At 41.2% G+C, this 22,002-nt stretch overlaps 1 protein-coding gene across 1 annotated transcript; it reads right to left on the bottom strand.

Moving 5' to 3' along the window:
• Positions 1 to 2,189: 2,189 nt before the first annotated feature.
• On the bottom strand, positions 2,190 to 19,596 carry LOC149285184 (enhancer of polycomb homolog 2). The gene is made up of 14 exons (XM_089495698.1): positions 19,444 to 19,596; positions 9,415 to 9,574; positions 8,589 to 8,734; positions 7,870 to 8,076; positions 7,470 to 7,618; positions 7,247 to 7,379; positions 6,661 to 6,855; positions 6,412 to 6,501; positions 6,066 to 6,211; positions 5,649 to 5,975; positions 4,725 to 4,875; positions 4,391 to 4,550; positions 3,543 to 3,876; positions 2,190 to 2,262 (listed from the first exon to the last, which is right to left on the bottom strand). Exons 1-14 carry the CDS (start codon positions 19,594 to 19,596, stop codon positions 2,190 to 2,192), a joined length of 2,424 nt encoding a protein of 807 aa, XP_089351824.1.
• Positions 19,597 to 22,002: the final 2,406 nt, after the last annotated feature.

Raw genomic sequence — 22,002 nt, 5'->3', positions numbered from 1 at the left:
TAAAAAAAAAAAAACAAAAAAAAACCCATTAACTTGGAATAAGCAAAGAATGGTTAACTTTATTCTCTGAAATAATGTATTTAACACAAGGCAAAAGCGTTACCTTAGGGGCACCTTCAACACCTGCCGTGGTCTGTAGGTGGATGTTTGCTCAGCCTCTAGCACGAACATCTCCACAATGAGCCATTAACTACGCTACCCTCTGGTCACTTATGGTGTCTTCCAATACATGTTAATTCATGGAAATAGATTTTCGCAAAGCTCCAAGGCAAACTGGGAATTTAACTGCTGCCACCACCACAGGATGAAACCTGCAGCTATTCATTTCATGCAAAGCCAACCAGGACCTCTCACTTGTGTCCAGTTTAGCCTTTCATTTGAAATGTAGAATGACAGCAGATAAGAACCATTCAGCCCATCTGTCCATTTTTCCTAACGTAAGACTCACATCTTAATCAGTCCTTAAATTCCCTTATTGTATTAGCCTCTGCCACCACTAATGGGAGGCAGTTCCACTAATCTAATACCCTCAGTAAAGTAAAACGTCCTTACATTGTAAGCAGAGCTCTCTCTCCTCCTAATGTATGTACCCCTTGAATAAATGTATTGTAAGAAACGCTGCAGGAATGGTTGGCGCAATATAAATAAAAATATTTTTATATAAATAAAAGATAATACTTCAGATCTTATCCTCTGACCTTACAGCCGCTAACATTTCTCCAGCTTTAAAATAAACCTTCCTCCTGTACTTTGTTAAATCCTGTTTTACGCCAATACCTTGCCTGTTTCAGGACATCTTGCATTCTGTTAAAGGGGAAGAACAGAAAAAAAAACAAAAAAAAAAAAAAACTACTTCTTAAAGTGCACCAAGAGCTTGCACTTAATCTGCTTGTTTCTGGGGGGTATTTATTGGCTGCACTCGATGAGACCGTGTTTTTTTTTTTAACCATATTCTTTGCATACTGTGCAAAAACAGAACTTGCACAAAGCATTAATGTTTTGATATGTATTTTATTTCCCTGCAGTTTCACTTATCAAGAACAAGTAACAGGGAAAGTTGTCTGAACTAGTGTATAAACAAACATTCGGATAAACAGTACTACACATACCTAATTTACAAGAACAGTATAAAAAAAAAAATAGGAAAAAATATATATATTACTAAACACTATGAAGGTGTCCAACGAATACAGTCAGACTATTTCAAACCCGTTACTTGCCTTGTAGCTACAGGAAAACGATATTGAATTGATAAGACAAATCGCGCCACTGCCCCCTCCCGACCCACCCCCCTTCACCAGGGATGGCTCAATATTGAAACATCCAATCGTTATTGCAATGGTATAGAATGCAATATATAAATGGTAAAATGATCTTTACTTTGGGTGCTAGAAGCTGGATAAAATATGAATTTTCTTTCTGATAAAATGTAAATCGTGGGGGGGGGGGGGAATTCTGTGGCGGATGCATCATTATGTTTTCCATAGACTTTGTGTAATTAACTCTTAGAAACTGGTATTATAAATAGAAATATACATTCAAAATATATGGAAAAGTGAGCTACTGTTAAGTTTTGTACGTATCGATCCATCCCTTACCCCTGCACAGTAATAGAAAATACTATTTTAACTTGAACTTCATATTGGACAGTGAAATGCCACTAAAGTATATACCAAAAAGGTCCAGATAGTCAAATTGTGAAACAAAATGAACCAAGTGAAAACTTTACATTTCTTTTTAGAAAAAAATTACAAGAATTTCATTTCCTAGCTATGAATTTTTGTTTTTTGAGACACAAAGTTGGATTTATTTGTACAAGATACAAAATGTAAACATGGCAAAATAAATAGTTAAAACAAGTGATGCAGGATCCCATTTCATGCTCATGATCCCATTTAAAGATTTTTTTTATATCCATTCAGTTGCAAATTCAAGTGCAAAAGCATGATGATGAATATCTACTATTCAAGTAACAGAAATAATATTGATGATACAAATAAACTATTTTACAAGGTAGTGATTTTCTCCAATTTTACAAAATTTACATAGTATATCGTTTTCATTTTCCGATATACTGATAGTCCATTTAGGTCCGTATTAGCGCACTGATCCGCAGAGCGTTGCAATCTGCATTTTGTTGGGAAACAAATGCCTAAAAACCATCAGGCCAAAGTCCACGTGTTTAAAAGTTATGTCACTTCCATGGCCACTGTCGTGTCGGCAATTCCATTTAAACCCAACCTTTCTGGTTCATGGGTCTCTCTGTTGGATAAAGAAGAAAAATTAGTACCGAATTCCACTAGATCAATATTTCACTGCACTAGTACATAATACATTAAGAGGATGTCTATCGAGAACAGGTGTTTAATAGTTGTGGCAATAGAATAAAATAAGGTGGGTACATTTATATATATATCCCCATATGCACATTGGGGGTTGAGTATGAAAAGTGATACCGATGCTCATCTTTCCACTATAACACAATCCAATCAGTAGGAAAACTGGGTCCTAGGCCACTTTTTAATTACAAATCTAAAATCACACTAAAAGGTAAGCTATTCATTTAAAACAAGGGCGAGCCACAAGTGGCTTTAAGAACGCAAAGGAGCTTTCAATCTGTCAATCGGCATATGTAACACAACACACAGCGTTTGACATGTATGCATTGACGCTGAGAAAACAACTAAAATGTATTTATTCAGCACAGTACGCATGGGGAGGGCTCGCAAGATTTATTCTGAGTGGAAGGTGTTGTGCTTGCAGTTCCACAGCCAGCCACTAGGAGCATTTATTAAGAAAAGCTTTAGTCTAAGATTTCTGTGCTCTGTATGCTTTGGTGAACATGTACCGGACAGTAATAACAAGAATAAGCTCCCTTATGGACAGAAAGAAAAAAACAAAAACATTTTGCTTTTACAGCGTCTGAAATCTAAACCATTTTATGTTTTATTTTTAGAGAACTAATCATAAGGCGATGAAGTCTCCGTATTGCATTAGATTGGGACAATGGTAATTCTAGCTGAGCTTGTACATTCAAGCTACATTATATGAAAGTAAACAGAATATGCAAATATAATTGATGCCGACAGGTAACTAGTCGGCCTCATTTTAATTGATTAGGCTTGGACACATTTTTGTAAAAAATTACCATTTAGCTATGTGTTTGTTGAATAGATCCCCTGTGATTTCATGCACCGTACAAATAATATACCGTCGGATGATGATGGGCTTTCCTTATCTAAACATATTTAGTCTGTCATTTAGTATGAATACAGAAAGATGAGAAACAAAAACCACTTAAATTTTCCCCTAAAATTGCACACAAGAAAGATACCCTCAAATGCACCCCCCCACAAACCTTAAACGGATCTCCCCAAGATAACATGCTGCAGCAAAGATCAGAGCAGAAAGTTCCCTTCGTACACAATAACATGACAATCATTACATGGTAACAGCCTACAGAGGTCGGCTGAAGACCCCAAAAATGCTAAAATACAACTGAGGCAATTGTACATCAGACAGCCCCCCTCTATAATACACACCTGGCTATGCTGCTAATGGCACTGCTTGGAGTAACCTTTGGCACTCTGTCCATGCTGGCAGCAACTGTGGCAAGTTTTAAGGCTGAGGGCGATGGTGCAGAAGTCCTTGTATTGATATGCACATTGACAGGTGAGACAACACTGACATTGTTGAGGTGAACAGTATTGGTTAGGCAAGAATTACTTATAGGAAGTGTCTGTGAGTTGCTTGTGCACAATGTTGGAATTAAGTGGTTAGTGGTGGGGTGGCCAACTGTCCGTACAAGCTGAACTGTGGAAATCCCTGGGCTGGATGACAAAGCCATATTTGTGGGGTACAGAGTTTTAGCAGTCCCTGGAGAAAGAGAAAAAAAAAAAAACACATTAATAAAGAAAACATTTAAGCTAATACAAGGTTACATTTAAGGAGAAAAACTAATGTAAGCTTCTTCTTCCAGAAAGTTTACGTACACAGCTTTGCAACCTGGTAAAATAACCAAGATTTGATCCTATTGCAGTTGTGCACATAAAGGGAAGACATACCGCGGTGGTCTTTTACCCAGACAGGGGCTGAAACCTTGAGTTTCTGTCGATAACCACTTGAAGTGAATAAACTCTCCTGCTGCGTGCACGCTTTTACTTTCTTGTATATGGATCTTGGTTTGGAGAGGCACCCAGGTATGAATCTAACCTCCTCAGACTGTATGCAGGGTTACTCTGGAACATATATTTCTTCTGCCTTTAGCCTGCAGTTACTTATGGACCATACTAAGTGGGCCATGTGGTTGTAACTGCTGTTATCCAATAGCTTGGAAACTTAGTATTGTACGTGTAGATGAAACATGGGACATCTGCTGTGGCTCTCTTACCTGAAGGTTGTAAGACACCATTCAGGTTGCTGTGACCAACATTTTGCTCCTTGGGTACTTCGCTGCGGCCTGGGGTTGGCGAGTTGACCACAGCAGATGCAGCAAAATGAGCACTTGCCGAGTCAAGCGTCTTGGACATGCAGTCAGAACTGCTTAAGCCCTAGAGTAGTAAAACACATTTTAAATAGGGTACATTATTTTCTTAGAAAGCAAACTAATAAAAACCGTAATACGTTTATAGTCCCACTAGTCTGTGGTATGTTGCTGTGCCCACCACTATCGTGTGACTGGTGCGAGTGGTGAAACGGTCGCTCCGCTCAGTCTTTGCTCGTACCTGGACTTTCGGATGTGTCTGCTGAGAGCACTGCTGCGACTGCTGCTGCTGCTTTTGCTGAAGCTGAGCCAGTTGTTGCCTTTGCATTTGAACTAGCTGCTGTTGATGTGTTTGGAACTGCTCTTCTGTGATGCCCCCTGTGACAGTAATATAAAGTGTTAAACATTTTAGGTTCATGAGAAGAAACAAAATCTAAACATAAAGCTTCACAGAACCAGGTCTTTCATTTGCATGTAGACTGCTATTGCCACGGGTTATAAAACTTAGCCTTGTATTTCCCAAAGCTGTACTGGTTGTACTCCTGTTAGCTGCTTCTGCACACGGACAACCCAATCCCATTCATGATTATGCTAAAACATTTTAATAAAACAAACACCCTGTAAAATAATTCAGCGGTACGAGTTCCATCTCATCCTAACTATGAGCAGTAAGAGAATAAGGCGACACAGGACTTAAAAGGTTATAAAAGGATAATAAAGCTTATTTGACAACTAATATAACATCTACAGCAAGATTGAGATTTTTTTGTAAAGAAACATCTGCCTTAGAGATCTTTAGCTCCTAGCTTCACGCGCTAGGGCATACATCTAAAAAATTATTCTGGTTTAATGTCGAGAAGGATCTTAAGAAAAACCTAGGGGGTGGGATGTGAGGGATAACAGAAAAGGACGAACCGTTGCAGGTTCTGGAGGATGTCTAAGAAAAGCCAGCAACAAGTCCACCTCGTTCCCCTCATACATTTACGTATTAGAATGTAAACACACATTACGAACATTTAAACTTTAGTGATCAGAGCAAAATGTATTCAGGTGACTGATTATATATAAATTTATTGCTATCGATTTCTCCCACCAACATACAACAGAAAACTGATGGAAGTGACAAAAGTACCTTTAAATGGCCAACTTAACATTACCTGTTAAGCCATTCTTGCTGGTGTTCAATAAACCTGCAGAAACCCTTTTAACGTTCACAGCTTGTCCTACGATCCGTGAGGTACGTTCTTCGCTATCGCTGTCTTGAAAATGGAGTTGCCTTGGCTGAAAACACTGCAGTCTACACGATCTAATATTGCTTATGATCTCAGAGAGAGAAAGTCTGTTTTCACAATGTCTATCGGAAGCATTGGTCCGTGGGGGATTGGGAGGGAGCGGCGCATCGTGGGAAGAGCTTGGAGGACTCGACAACATTTCTGGGTCAATCTGCCTTAGAATGTGGTCATGCTCTGTGGATAGTCTGTCCATTATTACCCTGTGATATGATAAAGAACACAATATGAACATCTCAGACAGAAGAGGGGGGAAAAAAGTACAGAACAAAAAGGAAAACAGTTAAAATTACCTTCCACCTCGGCCTAATCGCCTCCTTGCAAAGCCTATGCATCGCCTTGGAACCGTAAGAGCTGTGAGACAATGCCTATACCGATATCTGGCCAGGGTAGACAAATCTGTGTTTTCCGAAGGCTCACTTGCTTGGTCCAAACGAGGCTGCACATTCAAGAACAAAAACAAGTTTAATGATTGTGGTTGCCACAATAAACAATGCAAAACTACTACAAAACACTGATTTGTGGTAAGTTTACATTACATATTTATTATCAGACTGCAAAGCAAAGTCTAGAATTAGAACATGGCCCTCAAATTTTGAATTAGGCGAATGCTAATCTAAAAAAGTATGTCCTACTCACAGCAAAATACTGGCATCCACTTTTCCTTCTAAAAGCATAAGGTCCATCAGGGTCACTGTCTTCTTCCACCTCTGAGACTGGCGAAGGTACCTTAGAAACAAAAATCAATGGTAAATATTGGTCCAGGAGTAACATCTTACTAGGTCAACATATGTGTGTTCTCAAGATTTGACAGACATGTGTGTAAATTGTGAAGATTTCTTGGACTATGCCACGAGTAACACGCCATAGCGCTCATCTACTACCTACCTGTGGAAATTCCTCGTCATCAGAGCTTTGGAAGTCGTATTGTTTGATATCGCTCTTGTTAATTACTGGCAATGGCTCCGAGGTGGCTTGGGACTGAGGGGTATTGAGGGTTTCTGCTTTTGGCTTCTTTGGATGCTTCTTTTTGAGACGGACAATTTCTAAGACATCTTCTTTTACAGAGGAATGATGTAAATTCTAAAAGGGTACAGATAATGATTTGATATATTTTGTTATGCATTGCTTTGTAATAAACTCCTTGAAATACAGGATTCACTGGATGATTAATTAGACCACTCTAATTATGTTATTTTCATGACAGCCACTGGATGTCATCAAAGTGCCAAATGGCTTCAGTTTTCGATTTTTCTGAGCCATAAACAGAGTTATACATTTAAACACATTGTGAATTATATAACTTAATTGAGAACACCGGAGGAAAAGTATCTCTTTCCTGTTACACTCTACATAACTGGTTTAATGCAAAACAGGAGATATATATATATATATATACACACATACACACACACACACACACACATATAATAAATAAAAAAAAAAGAACACTTTGAACCTTAAAGAACTGTACCTTAGCTTTACATTCCAGAACTTTATGATGGTTTCCATTATGAAGGGAGGCAGGAATGGCATGAATGTCCTTTTCAACTTTTGGAATCTTGATTTCATTCAAGATTTCTCCTCCAAAGTCACCCAGACTATACCTTGGATACAAAGAGAAACACTACAAGTTATAGTGGAAGAGCAAATATACATAAAAAGTGTATGAAATGCTATGTACCAGCCCAATTTACCTCTTCTCCACCACTTCCAAAGTTAGGTGTAATAGCTCCCGTTTTGTCTTTTCTCTCCTTTTGATCATCTCCAGGATGGTTATGGCTCGGCTGAACTCCCTTCTCAGTTTTAACATCTTCTCATAAGACGCTTCATCATTCTTACGATTCTGCAGAAATCAGAATGTAACGTAATCAGCCAGCTGTACCAAACAAGTTTTGTAGTTCAAAAACAGCAACGACAAGTGACAAAAGACAAGGGGTTTAACCGTTTTCTTATCTGTCTGTGTGATAAGTATTCAGCTCACTGTACGGTTACAAACGGAATGTATTTAAAAACATGAAATAAACTTTTGGATAAGGCATCGCCTGATTTTTTTTTGACAGTTATGTTAAGAAAAGAAAACTTTGTGGACGTTACCTTTCGCGTCTGCATTTTCTCGGTTCTCCTTCTGAAGGCAACGTACGGGTCACTGTTCGTAGAGCCATCTCTCTTCTCCTGCTTGATTTGAGGAATAAGGGATGGCCCCCTGCAGTTTTTCCGTTTCCTCACCCAGTAGTCATATACAGATTTGATAAGGTAATCATCTTCATTTAGCAGCAGCTTTGCTTCCTGAAGTGTCACAAGCTGCAAAACAAATTCAAGGTGTTAAGTGAAGATGCCAATCAATCACACTATGTACATGATCATATATTATATCACACACACTCATGCCACAGTTAACCCCAGCAAGAAAGTCAGTCTCTTTATTTGTGAGGACGTAGAATGTAAATAAAGCAATACAAGTTAACTTGGAACGTGTGCAACGCCAACAGCCTTAAATAATTTAAACAGTGATTCAAAGTGGGCAGACTGGAATATCATTACATTGTATAAAAACAGAGCACCAGCAGGTTCTGTAGCATTATTCCAACAGCAACATAAAAGTTACAACATTAAAATTGACAATACACAAGATTAACGATCTGAACACACAGAAGCCATAACGCAGATACAGAAGAAGAAAGGGGTCTTGCTCGTGCCATTTTAGAACAGACTAGATTCGGGAATAATAAACCGATGTGTACTCGCTGGAGTCTCTCCTACTAAAGCACTAGAAATGAAACCAAATCCCAACGGCCGCCGTAGCAGTACATTACCTGATTAGAGCTTGCTTTCTCCAGCCTGTCAATCATAATTTCAAACTGCAGTGGCTTAATTTCCATTTTTCTGTTTAGCCGATTAAGCAATGTCTCGTCTTCAGAGTCCATATCGTAATCTGGCTGCTCATTGTCCAGATTAAAAGCTAAAAAACGCAGAGCATTTCCATTCATAAACGTATCACTAAACAACTTTCATACAGAGCTGATGAAAAGGCGTTTGTAAGGCTGGATTAAATATGTCAAATTTCAGCAGAAACATGTAACTGAAAGTGGTCCTTACATGAAACACACAAAATAATGCCCCACTGATTAATGTGTATGTTTTAATGTAGACAGCTTTAAACGCCTGATGAGCCGCAAGCCAGAAATACCGCCCCCCCCCCAAATATAAACTGTGCCAATATTGCATTTTTTTACGGCAAAACTGTTGACGGGCCCATCACTTGAACCCTTAACCAGATCCAGCTGATTCAGGCCCAACATCTATTTTTACCTTTTATTATGGACGTACAATGAAGCTTCTTCTATATCTGCCCCATCACAAGCATGTCTCCCCCTCGAGGAAAGTCTTTCCTACCTTTATGTAATGCACAGGGCAACATGATGGTATTTTTACATTTCAGGCAAACCGGCAATTATGTAAATTGCAGGACAAAAAGGGCAATTTGATCCATTAATGGGATCGATAGTCGGCTCTACCCTTGGCTTCACGTATGAGAGGGCAGGTGGCTCACTTCGCTACTACTAACAGACGCATCGCTGTTTGTTACTGGAACGCTGACAATCCTGAAGACACCACGGCTTTCAATGAAGATGAACTTACGTTGAATGTGAATGAACTGCTTAGGCTGTTTGTATTCCCCTTTATACAGACGACTGTAGTAGAGTACATTGCTCTCGGCTTCAGGAACCGGAATAACCATGCTTTCTTTCTTTTCTCGGAACACTTGCTGTGCTGAGATAGCTCGTTGTAAATGGTGTTCCTGCGAATAGAGAACGACAAACTCAGTCCAGAGAATCGGAGAGGCTTTAAAACAACCAGCAACAAAACACATCAGATATCAGACTCTTCCCTGTCGCTTTACAAAACGGGCATGATTAACGCAAGAAGAACATTAACAAAATAGAAGGCTCCGAGATAAAAGCAGCAGAGGCTTCTTTAAGACTCGTAATGTGAGCAGGTACCGATATCATCAGAAACTTTCAGGTTCATAATCACGTCGTCAAAAATCAAGCTATGGAACCAAAATATTTTTTTTCAAACATGTAATGTTTCCTTCTAGAATCCTGACGAGTAAACGAATCAGAAGCGTGGTTTGGCCAATTCAAATTGCCCCCCCCCCCCCAAAAAAAACTTGCCATTTACATCAAGTACATCAGAGAAAGATCATTTTATACACAGAGGTTAAACTGGGGAGAACGTGACTGCTAAGAAGAGATTATTTGCAATTATGTTGATAACTGAACAAATCTGACAAAACGTTACAACCAGGTTTCCAAGACGACGTGAGACTCGCACACAAAAATCACAGCAATCCGCTCAGGAGGGTTGAGGGCTGCATCAAAATCACCCGTATACATGGAGAGGGGCCAGCGGGGCCGATTCCACATACATGCACACCGAATACAAGTAAGGCATAGTGTGACAAAAGCAATATTGAGCTGTATTAGAGGAAAAAGATCCAAAACATCCACAAAAAACAGACAGAAAACAGAAGCTTCGTTCACCGTGCCGAGAAAAAGCTGCTCCGCTACTAACACCAGCCCTGCTACTAACACCAGCCCTGCTACTAACACCAGCCCTGCTACTAACACCAGCCCTGCTACTAACACCAGCCCTGCCGTGTACCCGGGACGGCTTCCTACGGGTACATTGTTAAGAACAATCCCTGTAATCAATTTGTTTGTATCGCAGCGCGATTCGCATCATCCTTACAGAACCAGCTTCACACCTCAAAAACAGGTTCCTCCAAAAAATAAAGGGGCAATTTACCGGCCCTGACAGCAACGCTAACAATGCATTTTAAAGTATTCTGTGCTCTGATGATTCTTGCCACTGATTGGCTGCTAGAAGAAGCCAATCAGTGGAAGGAAAGTGCACAGGGGTCTGGACGGACCCCGTTTGCAGCGTTCTCCAACCTAGAGCATAGGGCGGGGCGTTTGGCCGAACATACATCTCTTCCTCAGAAAATAGCGGGGAATGGGGGGATACAGACGCCCATGCATTTAGAAGAGGGGGGCTCCTATAATGAAAAGTTTATGCGGCCGTGCAACTTTCATTTGCATAAAAGGGGGGAGATTCCTGTTACAAATATTAGTTTGATGTTCCATTAAAAGCGCAAAACAGAAGCTCCGGGACGCCGGAGAGCATTTCCATCGCAAGTTACAACTTTCCAACAGGCGCTGATACAAAGAAACAGAGCGACATTTTACGCCATTCCTACGCCTTTTAACTAAAGCGAGCATGTTTTCTGTTTTCCGCTAGAATGGCAGGGAAAGCGGCTTCCTTCGCATTAATCGCCATCTGTCATTCCAGCCATAAACATTATTTCTCACGCTTATTATAGGCATTCATACAAAATGGAAATCAACATAAAACCACTGGTCGTTTTTTAACCCCTCCAGGCCAATAGACATTAGCGAGTTGTAAGACACAGAGAAGGGTCATCTCTCTGTCATCTTATTTCTGAAGTCGCTACGCGTCAAAAACTGCCAAACTATTATCTCCGACACGCATTATTTCACTTTTGCCGCCCTTGTTGCTATTGTGTCTTGGGATTTATTAATCCGCATTAACTTTAATAGGAGAGGCCAGGATGCAGACCCCCGAGTCGTCTCATCGAGGGCCTAAGATGGAAATTCTGCACAAAAAGCATGCGACTAACGACCAAAAGAAAATGATCACGTGACAAAAACCTCGCACGTACAGCAGGTTTATAGGAATCCATTTCTCAGCAACGCTCCAATAAGCACGATTACTACCGTTACCAAGGCAACGAGAGCATGCCTCTATCCCCAAGCACTAGCAACGGCCAACATAATTAAATGTATCACTGGCAAACGCTTCGACACATAACACTAAGTCACATAAATCTAATCCAAAAGTAGTGATGTCACTTTCCCGTATTGTGATAGAATAAGTCATATTAAGTGGATTTTGTTAGGTTTTTCTAGTTTGGCATTTAAAAATATTACAGTTTGTTACTGGCGGCAATTTATTTGCAGTGTTTGATCCAAGACTCTATATCTACGTACATTATCTCCTGAACTATACCATTACTGAGCCGCTCATATCGATAGAGTATTCCGTGTCTGTGAGAACACACTAACGTTCAAAAGTTTGGGGTCACTTAGAAATCTCCGATTTTAAAAGAAAGCTTTGCCCATTAAATAACATAATTGATCAGAAATCCAGCGCAGACGGGGTTAATGTTGTAAGTGATTATTTTAGCTGGAAGTGGCTGATTTTTAATAGAATATCTTCATAGGTGTACAGAGGCCCTTTATCATGCCTGTGTTCCAATGGCCCTTTATCACTCCCATCACTCCTGTGTGCCAATGGCCCTTTATCACTCCCATCACTCCTGTGTTCCAATGGCCCTTTATCACTCCCATCACTCCTGTGTTCCAATGGCCCTTTATTACTCCCATCACTCCTGTGTGCCAATAGCCCTTTATCACTCCCATCACTCCTGTGTGCCAATGGCCCTTTATCACTCCCATCACTCCTGTGTTCCAATGGCCCTTTATCACTCCCATCACTCCTGTGTTCCAATGGCCCTTTATCACTCCCATCACTCCTGTGTTCCAATGGCCCTTTATCACTCCCATAACTCCTGTGTTCCAACGGCATTTTGTATTCGCTGATACAATTTTAAGTTTAAAAGGCTGATGGTTGCAAATGTTACAGCGAGAAATGTCCTCGTTTTCCATGAAAACAGCGAGTGACCCCAAACTTTTGAATGATAGTTTTCACACACACTTTCCGGCTCTGAGATCCGCGGCTTTTAATGCCCATGATGTCAGAAAGAAGATTATTTAAGGAAGTTATGATTACCCCGCACGTCACGTTTCAGGCCGCTTCCGAGAATATACCGCCATTGTTTTAGCAGACTTTGCTGGGGTCTCTAGGTGCGCAGATCCCCCCGTAAAGAAATCACAAGGCCAGGAACCAGTTTAAAAACATGACGCGGCCGTAAGATACACAGCAAGAAATAAGGTGTTTTTAAATGACTTTAGCGGGTTTAGTTTTTGAATACTTGATTTGGCCAATTCTGCACTACAAGTAAAACTAAACAAGAAAAGCAAACAGTAAAAGCAATAAAGAACTCCATAAAAACTACTCGCTGAAACACGTCGCAGGCATATCGTGGCAGAGAAGACACAAACCTGCTGCTTTGTTCATAAAAAAAAAGGCAGCAAATACTACATAGTCTTACAAATGTGGAATAGTTTGTATAAAAGTAAGACCCTGGATAGATTTTATTTAGGATTTTCCATCCCTAAGGCAGCCAAAACCCCAAAAAGAATAAATCAGCATCTTCAGATTATTAAAGGAAGACAAAACCGGAGGAATAAACACAGGCATTTATATTCCAAGCATAAAACCGTCCCGACAACTAAAGCTAAAGCAAGCTGGCATCCACATCTTTGATAACATTTTGTGGAAACGCACGTCCCCTTCGGATGTCTTCTATATTCCAGGTTTGGTGAATGAATGTAACATCCAGATCGCGATCTCAGAACAGCCCCAGCTGAACATAAAACAGAAAAACCATTCGGTAAGAAGATCAACACACAGAGAAGCTTCTGCGGAAATTATTGATCAATCTACACCGCAAATACACGCCGAGCGGGTAGAGGGAACCCCTGAGATGCGTTTCAAGCTTAATCATTTGCCATCAGTGAGACCGAATACGGGACTCGAGCCGAGGCGACGGGGGCCTGCGGACCCTTTAAGAGAATCTGGTAACTCCTGGAAGGACTCATTACTGTCCCTAAACGTCCCCACCTGGTCGGTGTAGCTGTGACAGCGGCTCGTTATAAACCGCGTAACCTTTTTCAGATTAATGAACATCGACGTACAACACAGAAGCTTCAGATGCGCAAAAAATAAAGCGAAGACAAACACGCGTGGAGTTAAAACATGAGGCACCCAGATCCATGGGGATTACTGCCCTAGAAATAAAGAAAAACGTATAAAAAAAAAAAAGCAAAAAACACCAAAAAAATCCATCACAAAAGCAAACGTTCCAACCCAACAAACATCGGGTCTTCATCAGGACAAAATAATGTTAATTCGAACTGCTGCCTGGAGGTGTTCAGGGAACGCCTTTTAAGAAGCGGCCGGTTGCGGGTTTGGACACTTGTGTGCCGACAACTTTAATCTGATGGCGGGGGCCGAGGTCGGATTTATATGGCACAACGTCACTGTTTGCCAAGCTCTTCGAACCCCCCCCCCCAACTATTAACCCCTTGGATTGGGTTGGCGTTTGCCTGAAAGATAGCGGGTTCACATCATATAATCAGTAATCAAACGCAACAAGCACCAGCCTTTCGTGTCATCCGCTCGCTCTCCACACCCTCTATATATTACTGGAAAAAAGACCTCTAAGGCCATATAATAGACGACGGGGGGCTTTGTTTTGTAGGAGGAACCTATTGTCATGACAGACTTGCTCGCAATAACACTATACATACTAATCCCCGATGAAATATCATGACATACAATAAAGCTTTGCACATGTCCACGAGTGATTGTTGGGATAGGTATGGGATATATATATTGCGTATGTTGTTTAGTACTTGTTTTCTTAAGGCGGTATACGTGGATAGAGAATACATACGTGTCAGAGTAATATGTACGATGATAAAGGCGCAATAGACTTTAAATACAAAATACTTACACCGCTCTCTACCCCGTTCACCAAAGCGCTTTCTACAGATCCTAGTAAGCATCTCGTGCCTCATTCATATGATTCTTTGTTAATAATGCAGTCGGTGAGCGCGCCGTCTGCACGCTGTGGTAGATCACAAGTCATTTGCTACTTGAGCCGATGGACCCGGTGGGGGATCCCGCGCCGGCAGCAGAACACAACAGAGAACACACATAGCCGGATTTCTCCGACACGCGATTAGAAAGGAGGAATAGGTTTAACCGGTGAAGGAGTAGGGGAGGAATAAGTGTGCTACCAGCAGAGGAATGATATGTCGTTTGCACAAATTTCACAGAATCCACTCTATGCATTTGCCCCCAGCCTCACTATTATCTCCGCAGGTGGTGTGGGTTCGGCCGAACTCATCCAGGACACTCCAAGTCATCTCCAGGGCTGGCTTGGTGAAGGCTGCAGGGTCGGTTCACATGCATGCGCAGAAAGCGCACCCATAGATTTAAAGAATCATTAGACTATGGAGGAGGACGGCAGCTCAAGATCAATGCATACGGATGTACTTACAAAGTACTTTCATACGCATGGTTTTTGTATTACCCCCCCCTTAAAGGGACACCCCAGTGTTTTAAGTGTATGAAAGGTCATATCATCGTAACGTTAGAGGATTTCCGTTTTCTGTCACCTGTATTATGGAGACCTGGAAGTCTTGCTGCTTCCGCCGCCTCCTCCATCACTAAGAAGCACCTTACGCAGCGCTTTGGCAAATCTTTACTTTATGTTCCCTAAATTAGCCCAGCAAGGACAGCCAGACCCAGCCCCACCCCCAGCAAAGATTGTAAACTACGACAGTAAGAACCACGAGCGAACAGTAAGCGCATGCATAATAAGCCGAACGCTGCGGCGAGGAAAAGGTCCCGCTGGCTCGTTGCCCTCTTACAATGAAGCAAAAACCACCTTTACTTTAATTAAAAACTATCTGCAGAATAGATGATGCCTTAATTAACCCATGCATTACCAAAGCCTTGCTGTCAGGTTTTATTTTCTGATATTTTCTGCAAGGATTGGGCAAATCTATAGCTTTTGTTTCATTAATGTCAGATTCCCGGGTGGGGATCCATACACGGCGAGGTAATGTAAAGGAAACCAAGGAGGATAGGATTGTTCTGCCACAAACTCGAGACAAAGTGTGTTTTGTGTTCCCGGACATTATCACGTGGCCGGCGTCATTATATCCCGGGCTGTTAACTTGTTGTTATCTCTGGGTGGCATCCGACTGACGTATTTGGAGCGTGCACTCGATTGGAAGCTTTACACTGATTCACTAACGATCGCCAGTATTACATTATTTGCGTCGGGTGGGTTTGTAGGTACATGAAGGTAGGCGATGATCAGCAATCCAATTACTCGCGGCCGGAGGGGGTGTCGGTGAAATCATTAAATACACATTACAACAACAACGGCTTCAACAGATCAAAATGAGCTATTTTTACCAAAATTAAGTGTTAACGAAGGGAGGATTCTGGAATTCGGGTGACTTAATGAGAGTTAAATTATTTCACACTTTGGCGAACAAGAGTGTATTAAACTACGGGATGTTACGTAAAAAACAGTCACAAAGCAGCAATGCTTTATTGTACGATTATTTACACACACACACACACACACACTCTATTATGTATAAAGAAGCAGAAGATTTGTTACATCTGGTTGACCCTCCTAAACACAGAGGTCTGTGACCTGGAAACTCTTACTGGCCATACGATCACTTCGATGTCAACACCTCAACCGATAACAGAAGAACGCATTCAATTTACAAATGGTACGAATGGATAGAGCCACATGTGGTAGGGAATGAAATGCCATCTGTGGCATGTTAAACGTACAGAAAAAATGATACACCAGCATGCAGATATAATACGAATTAAAAATGCGACAGTATAATTTGAGCTGTACATTTACAATCTCTATGTGATCAACCCATTTCTGCATAGAACAAAATCAACACAACGATCTAACAAATTACTTTAAAAAGGGACACTCAGGCCATCACATGCATTGTAACGCATATGAAAGGTGCGTGGTCGGTTAACCAAATACATGGGGGGATTCTGTAAAATCCTCCTCAAATGCATTTGTCCCCTTCCCCCATCCCCTCGCTAAATGACCATCAGGAGATGCATTCAGACGAATGCATTACCCTGCACGTAATACTCAACTCTAATCCAGTTGCGGGTTCTGCTGAATGCGGCATGTAGGGGTCTGTTTAGATCCGTGTATAGTCTTCCCACGGATTCCAATGGAAGCACTTAATCAGCCTTATATGTGAACATACAGAATCATGCCAATGTCATACTGTAACATACACAATACCACACTCATATGCACACACACACTGGCCAACACTATACAAAAAACACTAACACTATAAATTCAAACATATAGACACGAACACTACAGTATACACACTCACATGCACCACTCCACGCTGCTGACTATATTCTGGCATCGTGAATATGGCATGGGGAGCAGGAAAGTGTAGGGTGCCGGATTCACAATGGCAGCCCTGGCCAGTTTTTACCCCCTTGTCACCTAAAACTGCCAGGAAGCTATTTCTAGAGGACATGGCACCCAGGGTTTGTTGAGGCCTGACTTAAGGGACAGGAATCTATGTACAGTTTGGGAAGAACACATATTAAAGTACTCAGAGTATACTATTAATTACATTTTCCTAAACAAATGCATTGATTACACTGCCTGACAATACAATCAAGTGATTTGAATTCAACCAGCTACACTGCCCCCCCCATACGCCACCGACACACTCAGTGCTCAAAGCTACCTTTCAGTGGGGTAAAAGAGCAGGACTTATACAAAGTCACAAGAGAATTTGCCACAACGTTAAAACACTTATTAGCTGGAAAGAAATGCAACATATTCATCAGTGATTTTTTTTTTTTGCACAGCACATCTTTCTAATTCTATGAGAATAAAGTCACTACTTGAGTGAACTCATTAGATAGAGGGGAGTGTGAATTATTTATAGGTGTGGTTGACACATTTCCCATGCATGAGCATATAGAGATGTTCTGTTTAAGCGTTGCAGAAGGCCCTCCCGTAGACACGGGTGACATTAAGGACACTTGTGTTTGAGATGACGACCCCGGGGAGCTTCTGCTGCAGGAAGAGTTTGGCTTATCCAGTAAAGTCAAAATAGTGATTTTTCTTCAGTCTCCTGTCCCATTGAACTATGCATTATACAGGGCCCGCTCAGGCTGCATAACTTGCTCCAGCAGGCGTTACATAATGAATAGTGAAGTGAGAGGGTTAAGATCACAGAACTCCCACCAGCTCTCCTTTTAGTTAATAGAACCCTAGAAAACAACCACATTTACTAAACAGCAAACCCACGAATCCGATTTACACTTTTGCTGCTCATCTACAAACAAACACCTTCCGGAGCAGCGAGGGGCTTTAACGCAAATGAAAACTGACAGCAACACTCTGAGGAAACGGGTAAAGAAAACGTGATTTAATGGGGCATCTGCGTGTCTTGAGATACTAGCGAGGGCCACAGCACCTAGCCCAGCCGACTGCTAAGTGCGAGTGCCCGGGGAAATGAGGTGACGGCTACCGCCAACCAACCAGCACAAACAGTAACACAGGGTAGGAGTAACCGATCGGTGCTGCCCGCGGCCTGTCACTGAAAGAATCAAGCGCAGCCAATAGGAAACTGAAAGAGGCGTGGCTTGCTTTCATTCAGGAAATCTATCTGGCTACACTTACAACCACAAATACGCACACAAACGGACAGGAGCCCGTATATTCCTTATTGCAGAGCACATACATTGTAAGCTACAGGCACCGCGGACACCACACGCGTGATTTATACACAGAATATTCATGTAACCTCTGATTCCTGTTTATTCTACAACACACAACGTCTATTAACTGCAAACCATTAAACACTGCACACTACAATATCCACAGAACACCCGAAACGCAAGAGAACATACCAAGACATTGCTGATCGCAATAATAATCAATTAAGAATGCTATTAATTGGGTACATGGAACTGAACTAGGTTGTTCTGAACAAATGTAAAGATACATAGTAACAATATTACAACAACAATGTATCCATGAGAATAACACTAAGTAACACTGTTTTGGGCCATGCACTGGAGAGTGACAGCACCAGGACCGCACATCTAGTAATAGATCTCGGCTCCCACCTTGTGTAACAGGCATGTAATATATTACTTAAGATGCTGTAAAGACATGCCCGCCATTGAAAGAGTTAAGTTATGTTGCACAATTTTAAAGAACAAATTAAGCTTCTATGCTGTTCGATCTCTAGAAGGTCACTTGTCAATAACGAAATGGATCAGATGCTGCAGAATATCTTGGAATTTCATCATTGAAGAGGCAACAACAATAAGACGGAGTAGCTTCCTTAACATAGCGCACACGTGCTATTCCGAGAAACTTAAGTCTACTTTTGAAAATAAAAAAAAAATCAGATGTTTCGCGTATAATTCATCAGTATAAAGACTGCGGGCAGGATGACCACCCATAGCCTCATAAACCGAGGAGGTCCCCGGTATAGCGCTGCCTGCCAAGCGCTGATACAGAGCAACAACAAAAACACAAGCCGGCTGCAGTTCCAGCGATACGAAGGATTGCTATTCACAGCGCATTTTACGCCTACGCTAAGTTCCCAAACACATTTTGACGTAAGGGCTGAACGCAACAATATGGCGGCTCCCGCCAACTACGCCTGCCACAGCTCTACGCCAACCCACACTGACGTAGCGAAGAAGCAGAACAGCGACCCCTACGCATCCCATTAGGCGTAAGAGGCTTTCTGAATACCAATCTCTTATTTACAATGGAGGGAGGCGGAGGGGGGAGGCCGAGGAGAGAGAGAAAAACAGAGAGCGGGATAACAAAAGATTACATACCGATTCCTCCTCCTTCTCCATCCCCGTCGGCATCTGCGGCACGGCCCGGTTGATGGAGACGCAGTCGTTGAGATCGGGCATGTCTTTGCCGCGGTAAATGGGGAGCGGTTTGGCGGCGTCTAGCGCCCGCGCTCGGAAGGAGAGTTTACTCATTGTTACCACAAAAAAACACCCGACAGACGGGGGAGGAATAACAACAAAAAAAACACCCCACGCTTTAAATTTTCAGTCACAAAGACTGCCCCAAGCCGCTCGTCTGTGTCCCCTTCGAACTCATGGGGGACCCCGGGCTACGGTGAGGGGCGGAATGCAGCGGCTCGGGCGGTGTCTCGTCGCGCTTAGATCCGGGTTTTGTTGGCTCGATCCGCTCCCTGCGCCATGGCAAACATGGCGGACATTACCAAGGCGGCGAGCGATCCCAGCAGCCCCCGCGAGCGGCGGCACAGAGGGGGTGCGCGCGCAATAGGAGGGGGGGGAAGAGGGAGCGCGCAAAGACTCGAGGGCGCGCACGCAGTACAGCCACATAGGAGAAGCGAGAGCTGCCCCTGAAGGTGTAGGGAGGAGGAGAGGGGCAATTCCCAGGGGGCAATTAATATTTATAGATATCTCAACCTTTACTGGAAGAAGAAAGCCAGCAAAATTCCATTACACCGATAATATTCTGCTAATTTTAGTACATGTTTATTTTTGGTAAATTTATATTTTTAGAATCCATTATAGTGGATTATTTTCTACATCTATTTAAAAACAATTTGGGACACACCTAAAATCACCAAAACCCACATTTTAGCACAATTATGATGCGTGTAGGAAGCGACATAAAGTTCGTCGAGTACTGCCCCGGGCTGGGGTAATTTTGCATTTAGTAGGATCGATTCATAGAAACATAGAATTTGACTGCTGATTTTACTGATTAAAGATCTAGGAGCCATATGTTTAAATTCCCTTGCTGTATTAGCCTCTACCACTTCTGCTGGGAGGCTGTTCCATTCATCTGCCACCCTTTCGGCAAAGTAAAACGTCCTGGAATTACACCTAAGCCTCTGACCGTCTAGGTTTAGATTATGGCATTTTGTTCTGACAATTAGTCGTAGTTTTTTTCTGTACATAAATAGATGGCAACCCCTTGGTGTTAAAATACTATTTTAGCATTAAATAGTGTTAATGACCAAGCTGAATAAATTGCACTAAAATAGCAGACTTTCCATAGTTGTGTGAAATAATGATTTTTTTCTGTCCCTGTACCAGGTTAATAAGGTACTCTGGATTTATTTTTGTTAGATGGGAAACCCTAAAATTGTGTTTTTTCCTTAAAAACTTTACTCTGAACATTTTCCAAATATGACGCTACTTCATAGACTAAACATAGAACTGTAAATAAGAACCATTCGGCCCGTCTGGTCTGCCCATTTTAATCCGTCCATAGGCTCTCCTTCAGGAGCCATATGCCCATCCCATGCATGTTTTAATGTAATAGCCCCTGCCACTTCTACTGGGAGGCTGTTCCATTTATCTACCACCCTCTCATTAAAGTAAAACTTCCTTACATTACATCTACGTTACTTTTTAAAAAAAAATATTAAATTTTTTGTTTGCAGTGATTTTTTTTAAAACATTTTATGCACATACCGTTGTCCCAGTTTAATATTTTAGTGAAATCTGTTTAAACTATTAAAATAACAGACAACAATTGAGATAAATAAAATACTTAAATAAATTAATATAAATAATATATTTACAAAATAATATTATATAAATAATATATTAAAAATTAATATGAATAATATATCTACAAAATAATATAATATAAATAATATATTTACAAAATAATATAATATATTTACAAAATAATATAATATAAATAATATGTTAACAAAATAATATAAAAAAATATACTTACAACATACTATCAATTATATACTTTTTGCCAAGAATTGTTAGTCCTTTCTACCTTTTTTGTAACTTTTCCTATGATACAAAATTACCGAACGTTATTATAGTATTTATTGTACATATATGTGGCCGAGTATCCATCAAAACACTAAAACAATATTTTTTTATTATTTATTTACACAGAATTTCTTATTTATGTGCCCAAAACCCTCTGCATTTGAGTCTGTGGCGTACGCACACACACATAGCACTCACACACACACAGCACTCTCAGCCAAATTAATGTTAAAGTAGCACATGCTCAGCCATACCCATTACATGCTCAGCCCCACACGCTCCCATGATCATCTTAAAGAGGCAGCTTAATGTCCCAGACAGTCTCACCAAAGAAGAATGCATATTAAAGTACTTCTAATTATTATTTCTTGTTTTATATATCGCCATCATATTCCGCAGTGCTGTACAATGAGTAAAAAGGACATAAGAAGTAGTATATAACAGTAAGTAAATCACTGCAAGGAGATGTGTTGGGCCAAACGGACCTCCTGCACAGCAACTAGTCGAGGGATGTATATGGGGATTCTGTAGAATCTCTCCGTGCATTTGCCAAAGGGACACCATGTAAATGTAAAGGGACTCTCAGCTGTCATATGTATTATGTTACAA

The sequence above is a fragment of the Sceloporus occidentalis genome, unplaced genomic scaffold (genome assembly GCF_023333645.1).
Source record: "Sceloporus occidentalis isolate IW3139 unplaced genomic scaffold, rSceOcc1.0.p SCAF_83, whole genome shotgun sequence".
Taxonomy (NCBI): domain Eukaryota; kingdom Metazoa; phylum Chordata; class Lepidosauria; order Squamata; family Phrynosomatidae; genus Sceloporus; species Sceloporus occidentalis.
The sequence above is the reverse complement of the archived record's forward strand: the minus strand, read 5'-3'. Positions and strand labels throughout refer to the sequence as shown.